Genomic DNA, 18,594 nt, shown 5'->3' with positions numbered 1-18,594 from the left:
AAATCCAAGATGGCGACAGCTAGAATGTGGAATTTGAGGCTTTAGAGTGGGAATCCACAAACCAATGCGTGACATCACAGTGGCTACATTCACTATTTTTTTTAACAGTCTAGGTATTGAACAAACTGGGAGGTATATTTTTGCTAAAAGAAGAATAATCAACTCAGGTATTTATACCTACATGAGTATTTCTATTTCCTGTTGGGTGACAGTTCTACTCCATACTTGAACTTTTTACTGCACTAGATTTATTTGACAGCTATTGTTATCAGCTACTTTGATTTTACACACAAAATGAACTGCATTAATTATATTAAAGGCCAGACATATGCTGGGATTTACATGATGAGGTCACCATGTACTAAAAAGGACAACACTGTAACTTGTCCCACAATTTGTGCACAGGAACAAAAAAGATTATGTATAATTACTTTTCCTTTTAATACTTTATGTACACTTTGCTGGGATTACTATGGTACTTTGGCTCAAATACAAGAACCAAAATTGTGGGACTTTTACCTGGAACGGAGTATTTGTAAATTGTGTTATTGTTACTTTTACAAAAGGAAACTGTCTTTTCTTTGTTTTCAGTCAACAGTGAAAAAGGTCTGAGCTACCAGCCTGCTGGGTTTTATTGGACTATTGTCTTTAGAAGCAACCTGGTTAAATCAAGGTAAACACACACACACACACACACACACACACATAGGTTATAACGTCCTTTACCTTTGTAGTGGGAGGTGAAGCAGAACACATCGTAGTGGTTCCCATCTTTGTCTCTCAGGCCGTAGTTACGAATGCCCGGCACCGTGTTCTTGCCTCCGCAGGGTTCTCTGGGTGTGACGATGGGATACTGGACTGAGCCATCGCTCAGCCAGCCGGCGTTGCACCAGTCCAGCTTTCCTCGCCACGCGTCGTACAGCTGGTCAAAGGAGGCCACGATGGCGTCCTGGTCACGACACGCCCGCTCAGCATCGTAGAAGTTGAGGTTGTAGCGACCCAGGCGGGGGAAGTAGGGGAAGACGACACCTACGGATGTGATAGATGACCTGCAGTTAGCAGATAGAACGAGGATCTGTCCTCCGGGGTTTGTATCTGATCCTGTTATTTAACCTAATGACCGATAGTGAAAGCGCGTCCCGCTGCGTAAGCACAGCTGTTTCCCTGCCAGCACTTTTGGCTGCGGGCAGTAATGGCTGATACCTCAAACATAATGAAGCTGCTCTGACACTGATGTACACTCTGCTTACAGAACACACTGGCTCCTGACTTTGCCCCGAGCACTCACTGCTCGTGCTGCTAAATTTAGTCTGACTGCAGCCTGTTACAGAGCCGTGACATTTAATAGACATTTTATTTTTAGGGTCATTTTAAAGAGTTCGTTCACCTTCCAGGTCGAGGGACACCACCACTGTTCCGTCTTCCAGTCCGTCGATAACTTCGCATTTATATCTCCCATAATCCTCCAGGGTGAGCTCTGTGATAACCAGAGAGGCATCCATGGGAGAAGAGCCCTGCAGGTGGACGCGCCCGTGGAAACTGCCGTAACTCCTTTTGTGATAATCCATGGCGACAAATACATCCAGCTGGAGCAAGACAGAGAGGATCAGTCTGTTATTATTCTAACAATTAATTTAAGATTGTAGAACAGATGAACTTTTACAGGTAAAAGGGTCAATGTATTTGGAATAATAATGGTTCATTATTATATTTTTATCACAGAGCAAGCAGGCTGATTCTTAAGGCCCTGACACACCAAGGTGATGGCCGCTGAGCTTTTCGGGGAGTAAAATCACTCTGATCAGAAGTTCAGCTCAGTGCATGAGAAGAGAAAGTGAGGAAAGTAAACAAATGGCTAAAGTCAAGAGGCCGTTATATCTAAACAAATTTATTATATTGGGTAAGATTACCTAGCCACAGTTTTAGCCATTGAACTCTTAGGCAGAACACACTGTCCAGAATCCAAAGCACCCAAGTCCCAAACATCACAGCTGAGAACTTCCTACTAAACTGCTACACTTGCATTCTCTAAACTTTTGCATTACGGACATCTAAAAACACAGTTAACCTACAGTAGTATTTTAAAATAAACAGTGACCTCTTTCAGGTAGTCCGAGGTCAGCTTGGTCCATTTGATCCTCATCTTCCGACTGGGTGTCAGTGATGGGTCCATGTGGATCTTGCATGGTAACGTGGCGTTCCCTCCTCGCCTCGACACCACCTTCGATTGGTCTGTCGACACTGAGAGTCGAGGGCCATTCTCTGAAACACAGGGACGTAATTACACCCAAGAAAAAAAACACATCAAGTGCTTCTCTGCCTGGACCTATTTTCATACAAACACAGACTGATACACTTTGCACTAATCAATTTTAAGAGTGTTTCTTATTTGCAGATACAATGAGCATTTGATTTCAGGATACAAACTTTTAAATTATTAGTTAACAATTTTGAAATATACACTTATGTTCTCTTTCCAGGAGAATATAAAGTCATGTCTGTATGTTAGATGCTAAGTTTGGGTCAGGATGCAGTTAGCCTAGCTTAGCATAAACACTGGAAGCAGGGGGAAACAGCTAGCCTGACTCTGTTCACAGAACTAATTCTGCGTTCACACTATGAGCGACACAGCAACAGCATTACCAGCGACATTATTGTTGAGTCGCCATGGAGGTGGTGCTCAAGTTGGGAACTGCCCATTGGTCCGACAGCCCGTTGTTCCAACCATATTAAACTCATTGTTCCGAAGTCCCGTTGTTCCGAAATCATCATGATGCCCTGTGGTTAAGGTCTGGTTAGGTTTAGGCACAAAAACCACTTGGTTAGGGTCAGGAAAAGATCATGGTGTGGGTTAAAATGAAAAAGAAAGTGGCAAACACATAAGCCGTCAGCCTGCTTCGCCTCAAGCCTTTCCCAGCTGACCCAGAGCCGGTCGCGGCGCACCATACGCCCGCCGCGAGCCGTTCAGCACCGCGGACAGTCGGACTAATGGGATGTTGGACCAATGGGTTGTCAGACCAATGACATGGACCCCTCAAGTTCTTGTTACCTTAGCTACGTCATTAGGGGTTGTGTGTGTCTGCTACTGGCCACAAAACACCTCGACTGAACGCCATCTACAGTTTGTATGCGGTCATAAAAATATTTGCTTTTGAGCCCCATTTTTCACATTTTGCTGCCCCACTGCGTCCCTGTATGCGCTGCGATGCACAGAAAGCTAACACAGCATCAGTTAACAAAAGCTAACTAACATAAAACCATCGTCAGGTCAACTTTCATTTGTGTCAGGTGTCAGTTTGTAGCTTCATGTCATATTGGTCAGAATTTCCATGTGGGAAAATCCAGGAAGTAAAGCAAACGATGAAGAAACTTGCAAGATGAATGTGACACTTTCTAATGTCACAGTGGAGGGACAACTACGCAGGGTGATTTTAGCGCTGCTCATCGTGGACTAGTTCTGCAGGTATTTCTCAAAATGTAGAAGCAGTCCTTTAACACAGCAGTAGTTCTCAGCAGGGGCCGATTACCTACAGTTTTTATGAGCTTGGATGTGTGCAGCCTTCCCAAGGTGAAATAAATCAATAACTGGAACTATTAAATAATGTCCTATCACCTGTCAGCCTGCCAGGTTATATATGTGTTTCGTACAAACAAGCGTGTACACACACTGTTACTACACACAGAGCATTTACATTAACATGTGATTGTGTGACCTTCAGCCTCCAACACTAACAGGGTTTCTGATTGGCTGTTTAACCACCGCAGCGTTTCATCTTGTCTGCTGTGTAAGCACGTGTGTGTGTGTTTGTCAATTGGACTGATCAAACAGCTGATGGCTCATTGATCCTGAGTTGTGTACTCTTAAAGGGAGAGCTGGCATTTTCTTTGATCTGCTTCTTCAGCTTCAGCTGCTCAGTGTTTGTATCTGGTGTTACTGACAGTCTGAAGCCTCAGTCTGGTGCTTAAATGTTAACCCTTCATTTATTTGTCTTTATTACATAGTGTTTTATCAATGGAGCTGAAAGTTAATGTTAAAGTACCAACATACAGCTGGTTAGTTAGTCGGTTGGTTAGTACCATGTCATGTGTTAGCTAGTAATTAGTTGGTTATAACTAAAAAAAAAAAAAAAATTATATGTTATATGAGTTACAGAAGCAAGTTATTCTTTTCAGTTAGTTATGTACTATGTTATTTGTTTGTTATTGGTTGGTATTTATTTTGGTTTTAGTCACTGGTTACATGTTAGTTATCAGTTAGTTGTTAGTTAGAAACTGGTCTGAGAGTAAGTTATATGTTACGTAGTTGTTAAATTATTAGTTCTGAGTTACTTGTTAATGTGTTATAAGTTATTTCGCAGATATCAGTTTTTGACTTGATTAAATTATTAGTTAGCTATTTGTTTTCAGTTGGTTAAATAGATAGTGGTTGTTAATGGTTTCTTGGGTTTTAATTATTCATTATGTTTGTTAGTTACAGCAGCAAGTTTGTGTTTTCAATTAGTTATTTAGTAAGTCATTGGTTTGTTATTGGTGACTAGTTAGTTACTTTGTGTTTGGTTACTAGTTAGATGTTAGGTAGTTATCAGTTAGTTTTGGTTCGTTAGTTAAATACTGGTCTGTTAGTAAATATATTAGTTGTTATATGATTAGTTATTAGTTAATTGTTGATGAGTCACTAGTTAGCTAGTTATTATTCAGATATAATTTTTAAATGTTTATTAAATTACTACTTAGTTGGTGTTTTCAATTAGTTAAGTAGTAAGTTATTACTTTACTTTAGTTAGTTACTAGTTAGATGTTACTTATAAGTTAGTTGTTAGTTAGATACTGGTGTGTTAGTAAGTTATAAGATAGTTTTAAATAGTTATTAGTTACTTGCTCATTAGTTACTAATAGGTTAGTTACTAGATAGCAGTTTTTAATGATCCATTGTATTAGTAAGCTAGTAGGTGTTTACAGTTAGTTAGTTTGTTAGTTAATTTATTTGTTATGTGTTAGTTGTTAAATTGTTACTTATTGCTTAGTTATTTACTTGTTAGATTCTAATTATTTATTAAAAAGTAAATAGGCAAGTTATCATTGTCATTGAATTATTTAGATACCAGAAAGTCAGTAGTTCATTACTTGTGAGTGGTTAGTTATAATTTTGTTTTTATTTACTGTTTTTATTACTAATTAGATGTTAGTCACTGGTTATAAGTTAGATACTGGTCTGTTATTGAATTAGTGGTCAGTTAGTTAGTTAGTTAGTTAGTTAGTTAGTTAGTTATGTGTTAATTGATATATGGTAAGTTCATAGTGATTGGTTAATAATTATTTCTTATATTAGTTAATAGCAAGTTAGTATTTTCAATTAAATATGTAGTTCATTATTAGATAGTAGTCATTATTTGTTTTGATTTACTAATTTAAAGTTAGTTATCTGTTTTTGCTTATTAGTTAGATACTGGTATGATAGTAAGTTATGTGTTAGCTGTTTTTATTAGTTATTACTTAGATATTAGTTTTTATTAATTTATTATATTACTAGTTAGTTAGCTAGTTTGCATTTTAAATTAGTCAGTTCGTCAATGCTTGTTAGTTTTTAGTTATTTGTTAGGTGATAGTTTGTTTTTAGTTACTAGTTTTGTTAGTTTCTAAGTCATTGTTAGTTATGAGTTTTTGGTTAATTATTTTAAGTTATTAGTTTGTTTATTATGTATTATTTTTTAAATTATTAATTAGTTTATATTTGTATATCATGCCAAAAACATTGACCCATAAAGGGTTCAAATTAAATATATTCATGTGCATAATTCTGCATACATTTACACTGAAAACCACATCTACAAGCCCAAATTTCATCATTTTGTCATTTCCAAGACCTTCACCTTCAACTAACTGGTTAATTTGAATGTTTCATTTGTGCTCAGATTTTTTACATCGTCTATATTTACAGAACAAATTTCTGTTTATCTTAGTAAAAGTACTGCACAGTAAAGAACAATGGGGGAAGAATACTAATTTGGCACACTGAAGAAATCTTTTCTTTTTTCCTTCTGACAAACTCTTTGGTTTTGACACAAAGATCAGCTTGTGAGATAAATTATATAAAACATATTCGTGGCACCTCGGGCTGTGTTTTTCTTGCAGTGTTTGAAATCTTGACAAAGTTTTCATCTGTTGGTGATGAGATAACTCTTATCTCGCTGAGCTAATAATCCCCACATAGCAGCGTTATCTCTGAGTCACAGCAGCAGAACCAACTGATAAACTGAGGAAACTAATGACACTGCAGAGTGAGTGTCGCCAACGAAACTCAGGAAAGGACACAGGAAGAGGTCTCCGTCTATTCTGCAAAAACTCTGCATGACATTGTCACACACACACACACACACACACATATACACACACACACTCACCTGTGACATAGATGGTTCTCGAGTGCTCCAGTTCAGGATACAGAGTGTCTAAATCATTCGTAGCTACACTCAGTGAGATCAACGCACAGATCAGCACAGGAATCATCTTCACTCACCAAACTGGGGGTCTGATCACTGCAGAGAGACAGGAGGGGGTCACAGTCATGTACAGTGAGATGACGCTCAGAGAAGAGCTTTACTTCAGTGCTGTCACATACTGTAGGGGCAACACATCGGGAAAGGAAAGTTATTCATCTGCATGCAGCTCAGTTGAGGACACTGTGCAGCGTTTCTATCTGCAGTGCTGTTTCTCCCCTCCAACGCTCTGTAATTACTGTGAGAGTGCAGAACAGTCTGCAGCACATACACACACACACACACACACACACACACACATTCAAAACCCCAAATTCTCAATTCAAAGTTGTCTCAAAATACAAAAACTCAACATGTCACAAACATCACTTTGAATCATCCTCAATGCACAAACCAGACATCCCGTTAAAAGCTTCACACTACACACACACACACAACACAATAAACACACTGTGGATTAAACACACATGTAAACATAAACAGTACATACTGTGCAGTGAACGGTCCCTGTCATCCAACATGTCCCGGTGACACTGACAGTCCACAACTTCAGAGGGAGACTGTGCCACAGTGCAGCGTCACCCCCACACCTCAGGCTTCATTCACACACACACACACACACACACACACACACACACTGCAGCCCACCCTCTACACACTCACCCTGAGCACAGAGGGATTCACCATTTCACTTCCACTTTAGCAATCTGTGTTATGGAAGTCCAGGGATGCCAATATTAAATTAAAGTCACTGAATTAAGTTGAAAATTCATTTTTCTTTTTGAAAAAGATTCCACTTTAATTCAAAAATCACATTTCTCATGCCTGCATGTTTCTGATATGAATGTAATGATTAAATGATATATTTTGGTGGTTTGAGTTGAAGGTGTGAGAAAGAATAGTATCAGTAACATTGTTAACACTGTGCTACATTACAGAGAAATACAAAACCGTACTAATGAACCTTCATTAATATAGGCCTATATTTTATCTCCAAGTGCACGTCACACACTGAGTGAGCCGCCTGTTAATGACGCTGTGGGCTAATGGGCATGTAGCTACTTCCATGTTTCAGATGATACGTCATGTTTGTAGTCGACCAATGAAGATGAGTTTACATATCACCTTGGGTTCGTCCTTCACCTTCTCAAAATGATCCCACACTTTGGATTTCCTGCCCGCCTTATGTTAGTGACCAAAATACTTGTTTCTCCTAAACGTAATATGTATTTATTGCATATTATTCTGAATAAATGCAGAGCTGTACAACACATTCTCACTCCGACCTCATCACATATTGACGTTTGGTCATGGACTTTCCACGTCCACATGTGACGTGCAAGGTACCCTGTGTGTGTTGGTTGTTGATGTTCTCGGACACCGTGTCAACTTCAGCCTGTTACATGCATTGTCCTCTTTCAAAATACACTTCTGTTTCCACTGGAAATTTAACATTCACATACAGTCTCTTTCAAAATAAAAGCACTACGTCGGTACAACACCACGGATTCAACAACAAACACACAAACACATGTGGTTGGGTTTAGGAAAAAAGAACAGGGTTTGGCTTTAGAATCTTACAGGACACGAACATCGCTCTCTCGGGTGAAAGTTGGTGTTTGTTGGACCCATCCACCACTACTCTCAACCACCCCTGTCAGACTTTCACCTCTTTTTCTTTCGTCTTTCTCCCCCTGCATTTCCCCCTGACGCCACTGGGTGCCATTAAACTAGAACGGCAATCGGCCGCGTTTCATGCCGATGTTAAAGGATGCCTTTTTTCGTTGGTTTCCAACGCTGCAAGTCACTGCTCAAGAACTGGATTTCAAGTGAGACCAGGCTCAGCTGACTTGCTGTGTTCTGACTAAATAACTCTGGATTACATTAGAAATTAGTGGTGATTAATGAATATGTAGTGTATTAAATGAACACGCACGGCCCTGGGATCACATTTCACCTACTCATCAACAACTGCATTGGCTCCCAATAAAACATCGCATCCATTTAAAACTACTTCTTCTGGTTTTCAAATCTGTCCACGGCTTGGCCCCTCCTTATCTGTCCGGCCCTCTTCCACACACTTCTTCTTTTGATAATTATGTCAAATTACATTTTGATTAACATTTCTAAAACAGAACTATGAAATTGTTCTGAAGTCATGCACTGGTAAAATAAAAGACTGAAGTGGTTAACTGATTATCAAAATTGTTGCCAATTAATTTCCGATTAATCATAATTTTAATATTGGCAGCCCTGGACTTCCATACTGTGTCAGTGTGTGTCTTTTGAGGCTTGTGCGTGTGTTCAGGAATTGTGTGTGTGTGTGAGTGGACAGTCATTTGGATTGATCCCTCCTCCACTAACTCCCCCTCCCTCCAACCCCCCCACCCTTATCTTCATTCACTCCATCCCAAATTGCTGATGCGCTGGCCCCCTCTGCCAGGTGGAGCTCCTGCAGTCAGCAGAATAACTCTGCAGCACACACACACTGTGCCAGTTACACACACATCACTTAATACCCCTCCCTGCCTGAAAATAGTCATTACGCATACCAGGCCAGGACGAGATGTGGGGGGGTTGCAGCCATAAGTAGGTGGAGCATGAGGGGAGTATATGTGGGAAAACTGTGACATGTCCTTTTAAAAAAGGGTAAAAACTTTGATTGTGTTCTCTGCAGGACACAAGGAGAGCAGGTGATGTGTGAAATGAGAATAGAGGAGATGAAGACAGTGAGATACAGCAGGAAAAAAGCTGAAGCAGGAGGGAGGGAGGACTGAGAGGACTCTGCAGCAGCAGAAATGATGCAGGGCGCTGAGGCTTCACGCTCCATTAGCACCAGAGGTGGAATCGAACACGTGCAATTACTCAAGTACAAATGGGAAGTATCAGTACTTTACTTGAGTCGTCCCGTTTCAGGAGACTTTATACTTCTACTCCACTAAAATAATACTGCATGTTTACTCCACAGCATTTGTCTGACATTTAACTTATCTTTAGGTACTCAACATATTAAGATTTTATTTAGAGAAAATTATGAAAAACTTTTAAAATATCATGTATTATACAGAAGAAACCAGACACTATGAAATTTGAACTTCAATGAATAATCAGTTGGTTGACGTGTCAATTATTAAAAAAATTAATCAACTTTTTGATAATGGATTAATCATTAATGCAGAATTTAGTTAAACACTTCATAGTTTCAGCTCCTCAAATATGACAATTTGACTTTAAGTGAAAGAACCATTTGACAATTGGTACTGAGTAGGGGTGCTTTCACACCTGCCCTGTTCGGTTCAGTTCAATCAAACTCAAGTCCGTTTGCCCCCTCAGTGTGGTTCATTTGGGCAGGTGTGAACACAGCAGTCACACTCAGGTGTGCACTAAAACAACTGGACTGAGACCTTCTTGAAGAGGTGGTCTCAGTCCGGTTCCAAAGGAACTCTGGTGCGGTTGGTTTGTGGTGAGAAGGTTTTCCGACCTGGATGTGAAGCAACTGCAGTCACATGACACACTGTTTGGGTTAAACATGAGCATGTTACAGTAGGCTGACCAAACGTCCTCTTTTGTCCGGACATGTCCACTTTTCACGTCCTGTCCGGGGCGTCCGGGGGGTTTTTATAAACTGATGATAATGTCCGGTTTTCTGTGTGTTTGTCTGTGTGTGTGTTTGTGTGTGTGTTAGAGTGCGGCACGGGCGGCATATTTCTGTCCGAACCCGAACCGAGCCCAACATTTTTTAATGACCAAAGCACTGAGTTTGTGTCACACAGTTGTTACGGTTACAGGCTATTTAACAGACCTCCGTATTTGAGACAGGAGCGGGAGGCGGGAGACAAAATAAGATAAAATAGGAAAAACCTGTCTCCCTCTCCCTCTCTCCTCGCTGGAAGTCTAAGACTTCCAGCGAGGAGAGAGGTAGAAACAAACAGCCAATGTGTGTCTGTGTGTGTTATGTTCAGGTGTTGTCACGTAAATAACAGTGCCCAAGCAATAAACAGGACAGACAATAGGGTTTTATTTATTTTTACACTACATTTTCACTGAAAGCTGACCGAATCCGACCCGAGCCCGAATACAATTTATAACTACATTTCTGACCAAACTTGGCCGACACGTCGGGTACCGTCGGGCTCGGATCGCCACACTCTAGTGTGTGTATGTGTCTCCTATAGAGGCCTATCTGAATTTCTGTCTTTGAGAGATATTATTTTGTAATATAACTGAATTTTCTATCCATACATATAAATTTTAAATATATTAAAATTATAAGGCATCTTTGAGTAAACTGCGAGTATCATTTAAGTAGGCTATGTCGTGGCCAGCCGAGTGTCCTCTTTTTTGGAAAACAAGATATGGTCACCCTACTGTTACAGTCCTGGAGGATTATTAATGTGCACCTCCTCCTGTACTGCCTTAATATGCACATTCAGCACATCCAATGCATCAAAACATTGTTTTCTAGTTGGAGCCGCGCCTCGTTTTCAAACTGTATGCTTTGACTAAAATGAACAATGACAGCAATATAGTCCACGATGAGCAGCGCTAAAATCAACCTGCGTAGTTGTCCCTCCATTGTGACATTAGAAAGTGTCACATTTATCTTGCAAGTGTACTCTTCTTCAACGTTTGCTTTACTTCCTGGATTTTTCCCACATGGAAATTCTGACCAATCAAGAGCAGCTTTCTCACACAAGGCATTTGATCTGGTCCTCTTGTAAATGCTGCCGTGAGAACACGAACCAACTCTAGGTGATTATACAACTTTGTGGCAACATGAGTCCCTGATTCAGACCAAAGGAGACGACTCCAGGTCTGAAAGCACCCTGGGATTTAGTGGCATCTAGCGGTGAGGTTGCAGAGCTAAAGCTTCTCCTGTGTGACAAGAGTTGAGAAAAACTATGGTGGCGAATGCAAAAATGCAAAAACACAAATGGCCCTGTCCAGAGCCAGTTTGTCTGTTCTGGGCTTCTGTAGTAACATAGTGGATATAAGAGGACAATCTCACTCTGTAGATATAAAGACTCATTCTAATGTTTTGCGTTGCGTTAAGGCCTTTGCACACTGCGTCAGTTTCTTTCGTCTGAAATTTTCACATACTAGAAATTAATACGATCTCACTTCATGTCAATCATGTTTGCACAGTGAGTCCGGAGGAACGGGGTGCACAGAATTATTTCTTAACTCAGACAGCTCACTTTCATCAGGTCAGATAGTGATATTCAGGTGGATGATGATGATGATGATGATGAAGAGGAGGAGGATACAGAGGACAGCTCTGCCCCCTCATGCCAAAAGTGTAATTTCTCTTTTTTTGTTCTACAATTTTGCACAGTTTTAGTTACAGACTCTCCCTGTGCCTCTGTACACTTATTTTTTGAGTATAATTTCTTCACCAAAAAAACAAAAGATTGCATATTGATAACATCACTATATTATCGTCACCATAAATTCTTCTGGCCACAATAATCATGTAGTAAAAATCTGAATGTCATGCCAGCCTTAATCTGAATACTTCTTCCACTACTATTAAAACTAAATTCAATAGATAGATAGATTAAATATCAATAATCATTGGGGTTATGAGGGGCTTTGCGCCAAAAATAACTGAGGAAATTAAATGCTTTTCCCCCAAGAGCACCTCACATGTTGCACTCTCTGCAGACTTAAACTGTCACAGCATCATATGTCCTTATACCTGTCTGTGAGAGGAACCTTCAGCATGCTGTCTGAGGACAAATAGATGACGACACACACTCACACACACACCTGGCCTATAAAGACGTGGCCTTGTTTACCCTCCACACAGATGGACGCTGAGGAATGCTGTCACTGTGGAGGACACACACACACACACACACACACACACTGATGACGTCTTATCCATGTGTAAGTTCTCCGTCACCAACAGCTGAGTGTGTCTGCGGTGCTGCACTGTAGAGGCTCATATTCATCCTCACAGACTCGCAGTAAATCAAATCAAGAGCAACATGAAAACAATATGTAGCTGTGGGATGAGATCAGACTCCGTGATTGGTTCATTAACTTATTGTCCCAGTAACAACAGTGGGACTCCTCCCAGTCCCTGGAGTCACTGCTGAATGCCAAGAGAGTGATTGTTGCTGTGAACACACCAACACAAACACATGCACTCACACACTCATCAATACCGAGGGAGATTTATTGTGAAAGGTCAGCAGTGTGTGTGCATGTATGTGCTGGCATGTGTGTAACGTTGGCAGCTGATTGTGTCAATAAAGATTAAAAAGAAAAAACAGTTACAGTATGATAGTTATATGGAAAATGTTACATCAGCCAAAAAATATTACTGAGCTGGTTCTTTTCGCCACGTCAGCAGCAGCGGTGACTCAACCCACCACTGTGGCTCAGACTAACATGTCTTATTCCTAGGTTGTCAAATACTGACCCTTTGTCACACCCTTTGGCGTCACATAGCGATGCACAGGGCACCCTTTGGTGTCACTTTCTCGCTCTTAATACCATGTCAGTAGTTGTTAACAGCGAGTATTGCTGTGGATGGGTTTACACTGTAGTTAGATGAAAGCCTGGTACGTCACACAGAGATGCTAAAGGGTGCCTTTAGCTTCGATATCACATGCCAAGGGGCGTGACAAAGCGTCTGTATTTGACGACCTTAGGATGAGAAAAGACCGCTCAGACTGAAATATCTCAGCAACTATGGGATAGATTCTTATGCAATTTTAATTCGACATTCATGTTCCTCTCAGAATGAATTGTAATAGCTTTGGTGATTGACTTTTCCTCTAGCGCCATCATCAGGTCAACATTTTAACGTCTCAAATACTTTGGTTTGCGACCTAATACCTGCAGAACTAAAGGCGTTCCCATTAGCCTCAGCTGGACTTGGAATGTGTCTCAAATCACATACTTGCATACTTGCATGGTGCATGAATTTCAACAGTGTAGTGTCGTCTCAAATCGCACACGGCCGATTTGCGCTTATCACTAGTGATGACGGCTTTTTTTAACCGCCATATCTTTTTCGTCATCTTCTTTTAAACAGCAAATTGCCAACATTTGACAGCTATCTCCACCCAAACATAAACCAAACTTGCTCCACATCGTCAGTGCTGATTAGACTTAACTGCTACAGCTAGGAACAAGTTAGCTAGCTAGCGAATACTTACGTTAGCTAGCAAGCTAATATTAGCACTCATATTGCTTGTGGTACCAAATCATTACAGACCCAACAAGCATTACTGACAGCTTCTATTTGACAACATACTTACTGCAGAAAACATGTATAACTAACAGGCTCCTTGTTGTCCCCAGCTGCCACGTCAAAAGTTGAGAAGTTTGCTACGTCACAAAGATGGCGACCGTTTAGGGTGAGAAGTGTCCATCATTCCACACTCAACTGACTTTTCTCCATGGACTTACATGGTGAAAAGAGACATCTGTAAATCAGTAGATACACTTTTTTGAGCGTCACAACCCCCTACAAAATAATTCGTTTCACTATCAGGATTTGATCCATTCAGTCCCATAATATTTATAAACTATAAAAAAGCCACAAGATTAAATTATTTTATCCCCCTTCAAGTTGGAAGTTGGCCACTCCGCCAATGGAAGTAAGACACTTGCCAGCACTCAGTTGTGCTCAACCCCCGTAAATGTCTCGTGTCCCTGCTCTATGGGCTGCACAGTACTGAAATAGTGCCAATCATCTCTGGATCATCCGGCTAATTCTAAACGGGGTAGCTGAACCATTCAGGCTTCATGCACAGCTAAGCAGCTCTCATGAGAATGAATGGGCCTTCATGTAGTATCCAGTCCATCTAATACATCTATGGTTACATTTCTGGGGAGGTGCACATCAGGCGATATTGTAGGGTACATGTCTACGAGCATACGTTGTGGATACAGCATCAGTTCAGAGATTCATCCACGAATTCATCACTTCCAGACTGGACTACTGCAAAAGTCTCCTCTACTGTTCATCATCCAAAACACTCAAGAAACTACAGTATATCCAGAACTCAGCTGTTTGTCTTCTCACACACTCCTACAAACCCAGACTACATCACTCCCGTCCTTCATAACCTCTACTGGCTCCCCATCCCCCAGTGTATCCACTTCAAACTCCTCATCATCACCTATGAAGCTCCCACCCCCACCTGTCTGAGCTCCTCCACCAGCACACTCTTGGGTCCACTGATGCCAACCTCCTGCTAAAGCATTTCCAATGTATTTTTATTAATTCAATGCAAAACTATAACCCATGCTAAAGGCTGCATCAGGACCAGAATGACTTTGAATATGCTGATATTCACACATGAGCATGAGGCTTTGTCAAATGGTCAAAAAAGTCCAAACTCTGGCAAAACTCTGTCCTATCCTGTCCATTTTTTGGCAGAAAACACAAATAACAAATGCATGAGTGTGTTTTCACAGCAGCCACGAGGGTCAAAGAAAACAAAACTGCCTCGACACTGAGGTCAAATAAACTGTAGAGGCAGCTCGGGCCTTCATGGGGAACCTAACACTTTCAACATTTACTTTGTGCATCTGCTCAATCAGTCGCTGTTCAGCATCCACGTTTATTTTACCAACTTAGATGTGCACGTGTTACCAGGTTACATCCTCTAACGTGTATACTTGAGGTGGAAGTGTCAGTGCTGGACCTCCAGTATTTTAAACTTCAGTCACAATTATGAGCTGGCACACACACACTTAAAGTTTCCATGCCTTGTTTGGTTCTTCTCTTTGACTCAGTCTGTACAGTTTCTGTTAACAGCAGATTCTCTACAGTAACGTGTTCCATTAGAGCCGTGTTTATACGACCTTTAACCTTCCTCTCCAAATGATAAACACTTTTAGAAGGTTCAGACAGCTAACAGCACAACAACCTGGCTCGAGTCCAGTCTCACAGAGCTGCGCTTTCATTTGTCTCCAGCTTTATGAAAATGCAACACAAGGAGAAGTCTTTTAAGTGCACTCAGTGACTCAGTGTGTGGTGGCCTCTCCGCTCCCTCTCTAACACTCTGATGTCTTCATACAGGTCCTGATTGCCCAACCACACACACAGCTGCACCTCCTCCTCTTCCAGTGTATCGACAAGGTGTTCTGTCATGTTGAGGACAACGTTTTGCTCTTTGGAAATCATGAGGTAATGAATGTTTGTGTGTATCACCTGTTCCAGTGAAGGGACACACCTGCTCTGCTGTTTTGTTAGTCATAATGTGTGCCAAGAAAACACACCTAAAACACCTCAATGATACACCAGCACCAGTTTAACCTTCCAGACTGCTCAAATCTCTGATCTGCTCAGTGCCTCAGATTGGTGTTGTGTTCGCTGGCAGATTGGAGAACAAGATCAACCAATCAGAGCTTTACAAATGGTGAAGTCTTGCTAAATATATACTTCTTCAGTCCTCTAAATTGACTGTATTCCGTTTTTTAATATAATTCTTTTATAAATTGTCTTATTTTCTGTTTTGTTTTGTATGTTAATGTTTCATATAAACAACCCAATCTTCAGAGTAAATGTTGGCAGTTATGTTTGTACATTATGTAGAGGATACGCTGGAACTTCACTCTTCAGTAATGCTGTGGTTAACCTGTGGTTAAGTTTAAGCACAAAAAAACACTTAGTTATGGTTCGGAAAAGATCATGTTTTGGCTTAAAATGCCCAGTTTGGTTGGAATAGTCCCAACTGGAAACACAGCAATGTTACTGTAGAAACAATTGCTTTTTGTGGCACTATCCTGAAGGAAAGGCAGCAATGCCATCGTAAAAAACAGCCACTTCCCATGGCGTTATCCCAGCTGGTAACACAACATTGTCTTGGTTAAAAATGACTGCTTTTTGTGGCACTATCACAACAAAAAATGTAGCAATTTTGTTGTAACATACAGCCGCTTTTCATGCACTATCCCAGCTGGAAACACAATGATATTGCCACTGGAAATGCAGCAACATCTCAGTAAAAAACAACCAATTTTTGGCACTATCATGGCAAGAAATGCAGCAATGTTGTTGTGAAATAAAGGCCACTTTTCATGGTGCTGTCCCAGCTGGAAATGCAAAGATGTCTCAGTTAAAAAACAACCACTTTTCATGGCACTATCCAAAAACAACCGCAGCAATTTCACCACAAAAAAAACTATCCTGGCACTATCCTTGCAGGAAACGCAACAATGTCACAACAAAAAACAACCACATTTTTGGCACTATCCTGGCGGCAAATGCGACAATTTTGCTGTAAAAAACAGTTGCTTTTCGTGGCACTACCCCGTAGGAAATGCAGTGATGTCTCAGTAAAAAACAGACACTGTTTGTGCCACTATCCCAGCAAAAAATGCAGCAATGTTGCTGTATTATACAGCCAATTTTCATGCACTATGCCGGCTGGAAACGCAATAGCATTGCCATTGGAAATGCAGCAACATCTCAATAAAAACAACTTCTTTTTTGGCACTATCCTGGCAGCAAATGCAGCAATGTTGCTGTGAAAAAAGGCCACTTTTCATTGTGCTGTCCCAGCTGGAAATGCAAAGATGTCTCAGTTACAAAACAACTACTTTTCGTGGTGCTATCTGGCTGGCAACACAGCAATGTCTTGCTTAAAAACAACCGCTTTTCATTGCACTGTCCCTGAAGAACCGCAGCAATGTCACCACAAAAAAAGCTTTTTGGCACTATATCCTTGCAGGAAACGCAACAATGTCACAACAAAAAACAAGCACATTTTTGGCACTATACTGGCAGCAAATGCAGCAATGTTGCTGTAAAAAACAGTTGCTTTTCATGGCACTGTTCCAGCAGGAAATGCAGTGATGTCTCAGTAAAAAACAGTCACTGTTTGTGGTCCTATCCCAGCTGGAAAAACAACAATGTCTCTATTAAAAGCAACCGCTTTTCGTGGCACTATCCCAGCAGGAAATGCAGCAATGTCATCGTAAAAAACAACCACTTTTTTGGCACTATCCTGGCAGGAAACGCAACAGTTTCTTCCTTAAAGCAACTGCTTTTCTTGGCACCATCGCCATTGGAAACGCAGCAGTCTCCGTATAAAACAGCTGCTTTTTTTGGCATTGTTGCCATGTGCCAAACACAGGGCTGGGTCTCTAAAGAACATCCAAGTTTGATGCCTAAAATTCCAGTGGAAACAACAATGACTCACTAAAAAACAGCCAGTTTTGTTGTGTGTTGGTCTTTGACAGTGGTTTGCAGTTTGGCAGGCATCTTGTGTAGGTGTCATGCCATCCATTCACTTTAAAAATGTTGGTATGACACATATGACACATACAAATGTAACGTATCTGGTTTGCAGAAATGTACATTGCCAACATTTTCTTCTGGTGACTGGACTGTGTCTGCTCCCTGCATTAAAATAATACAGATGTGTTTCACTTTCACTGAAGCTACACAGTCTGTGCAGTGAAAGTGAAACACATCATAGTGGTATTTTAGGCATCCAAGTCTAAGTACTTCTCCTACCTCTGTTCCCAAGTGTAGATGTTTGATACTTTAGGAGTATCAAATCTTATTTGTCCTGTGAGACCTCAGGTTCTTCATTCCCACTGACACTGGAGACACCCCACTGGCCTGAAGCTGACAGATATTTATGATGAAGGTGCAAAGGGAGCGAGCGTCCACTTGACCCTGACAAACCTCCTTCAGAAGGAGAACTAAATGAACTGTGAAACGGCAAAAGCCTTAAAGTCTGACAGAGATCCGAGGGGACAGTCAGAGAGAGAAGAGACAGAAGACAGAGGAGACTTATATCACAGTAAAAAAGACGTGGATGATAAAACTTCATGAGTCAAAAACATCGGACAAATACATTTTTACAAAAGAGATACATAATCTAACCATTAGACCCATACACAGTGTTGTTGACCTGAATATACGTAACAGAGAGACGCAAGATGATCGATCAGTTACCAAGCTGCCGTGGCTCAAAAGAAAAGCACTAGCATGTGAACATAAAGTCTTAAATCAAATTTCTTTGATTCATTCTGCTTAAATATTTTACAGCAGTTGCATGTTTCTCAATCACAGTCATCATCAGTGCGTCTACATGAGCCGGGTACAAGTCTGAGCTAAAGG

General features: G+C 40.8%; 1 protein-coding gene across 2 annotated transcripts in view; it reads right to left on the bottom strand.

Moving 5' to 3' along the window:
• The window catches only part of hapln1b (hyaluronan and proteoglycan link protein 1b), a 43,896-nt gene that overhangs the window by 9,491 nt on the left and 15,811 nt on the right, over positions 1-18,594 (bottom strand). Inside the window, exons 1-5 of one of the 2 annotated variants that reach the window (XM_033647751.2) lie at positions 6,988-7,049; positions 6,402-6,536; positions 2,099-2,262; positions 1,388-1,586; positions 727-1,029 (exon numbers count right to left, since the gene is read on the bottom strand). In XM_033647751.2, coding sequence (XP_033503642.1) covers positions 727-1,029; positions 1,388-1,586; positions 2,099-2,262; positions 6,402-6,507 — 772 coding nt within the window. In that variant the 5' untranslated portion in view covers positions 6,508-6,536; positions 6,988-7,049. Of the gene's footprint in view, positions 1-726; positions 1,030-1,387; positions 1,587-2,098; positions 2,263-6,401; positions 6,537-6,987; positions 7,050-18,594 lie in introns of those variants that run through there. The other variant, XM_033647750.2, reaches the window with a different exon arrangement.

The sequence above is a fragment of the Epinephelus lanceolatus genome, chromosome 19 (genome assembly GCF_041903045.1).
Source record: "Epinephelus lanceolatus isolate andai-2023 chromosome 19, ASM4190304v1, whole genome shotgun sequence".
NCBI lineage: Eukaryota > Metazoa > Chordata > Actinopteri > Perciformes > Serranidae > Epinephelus > Epinephelus lanceolatus.
This window is presented reverse-complemented; position numbering and strand designations above follow the sequence as displayed.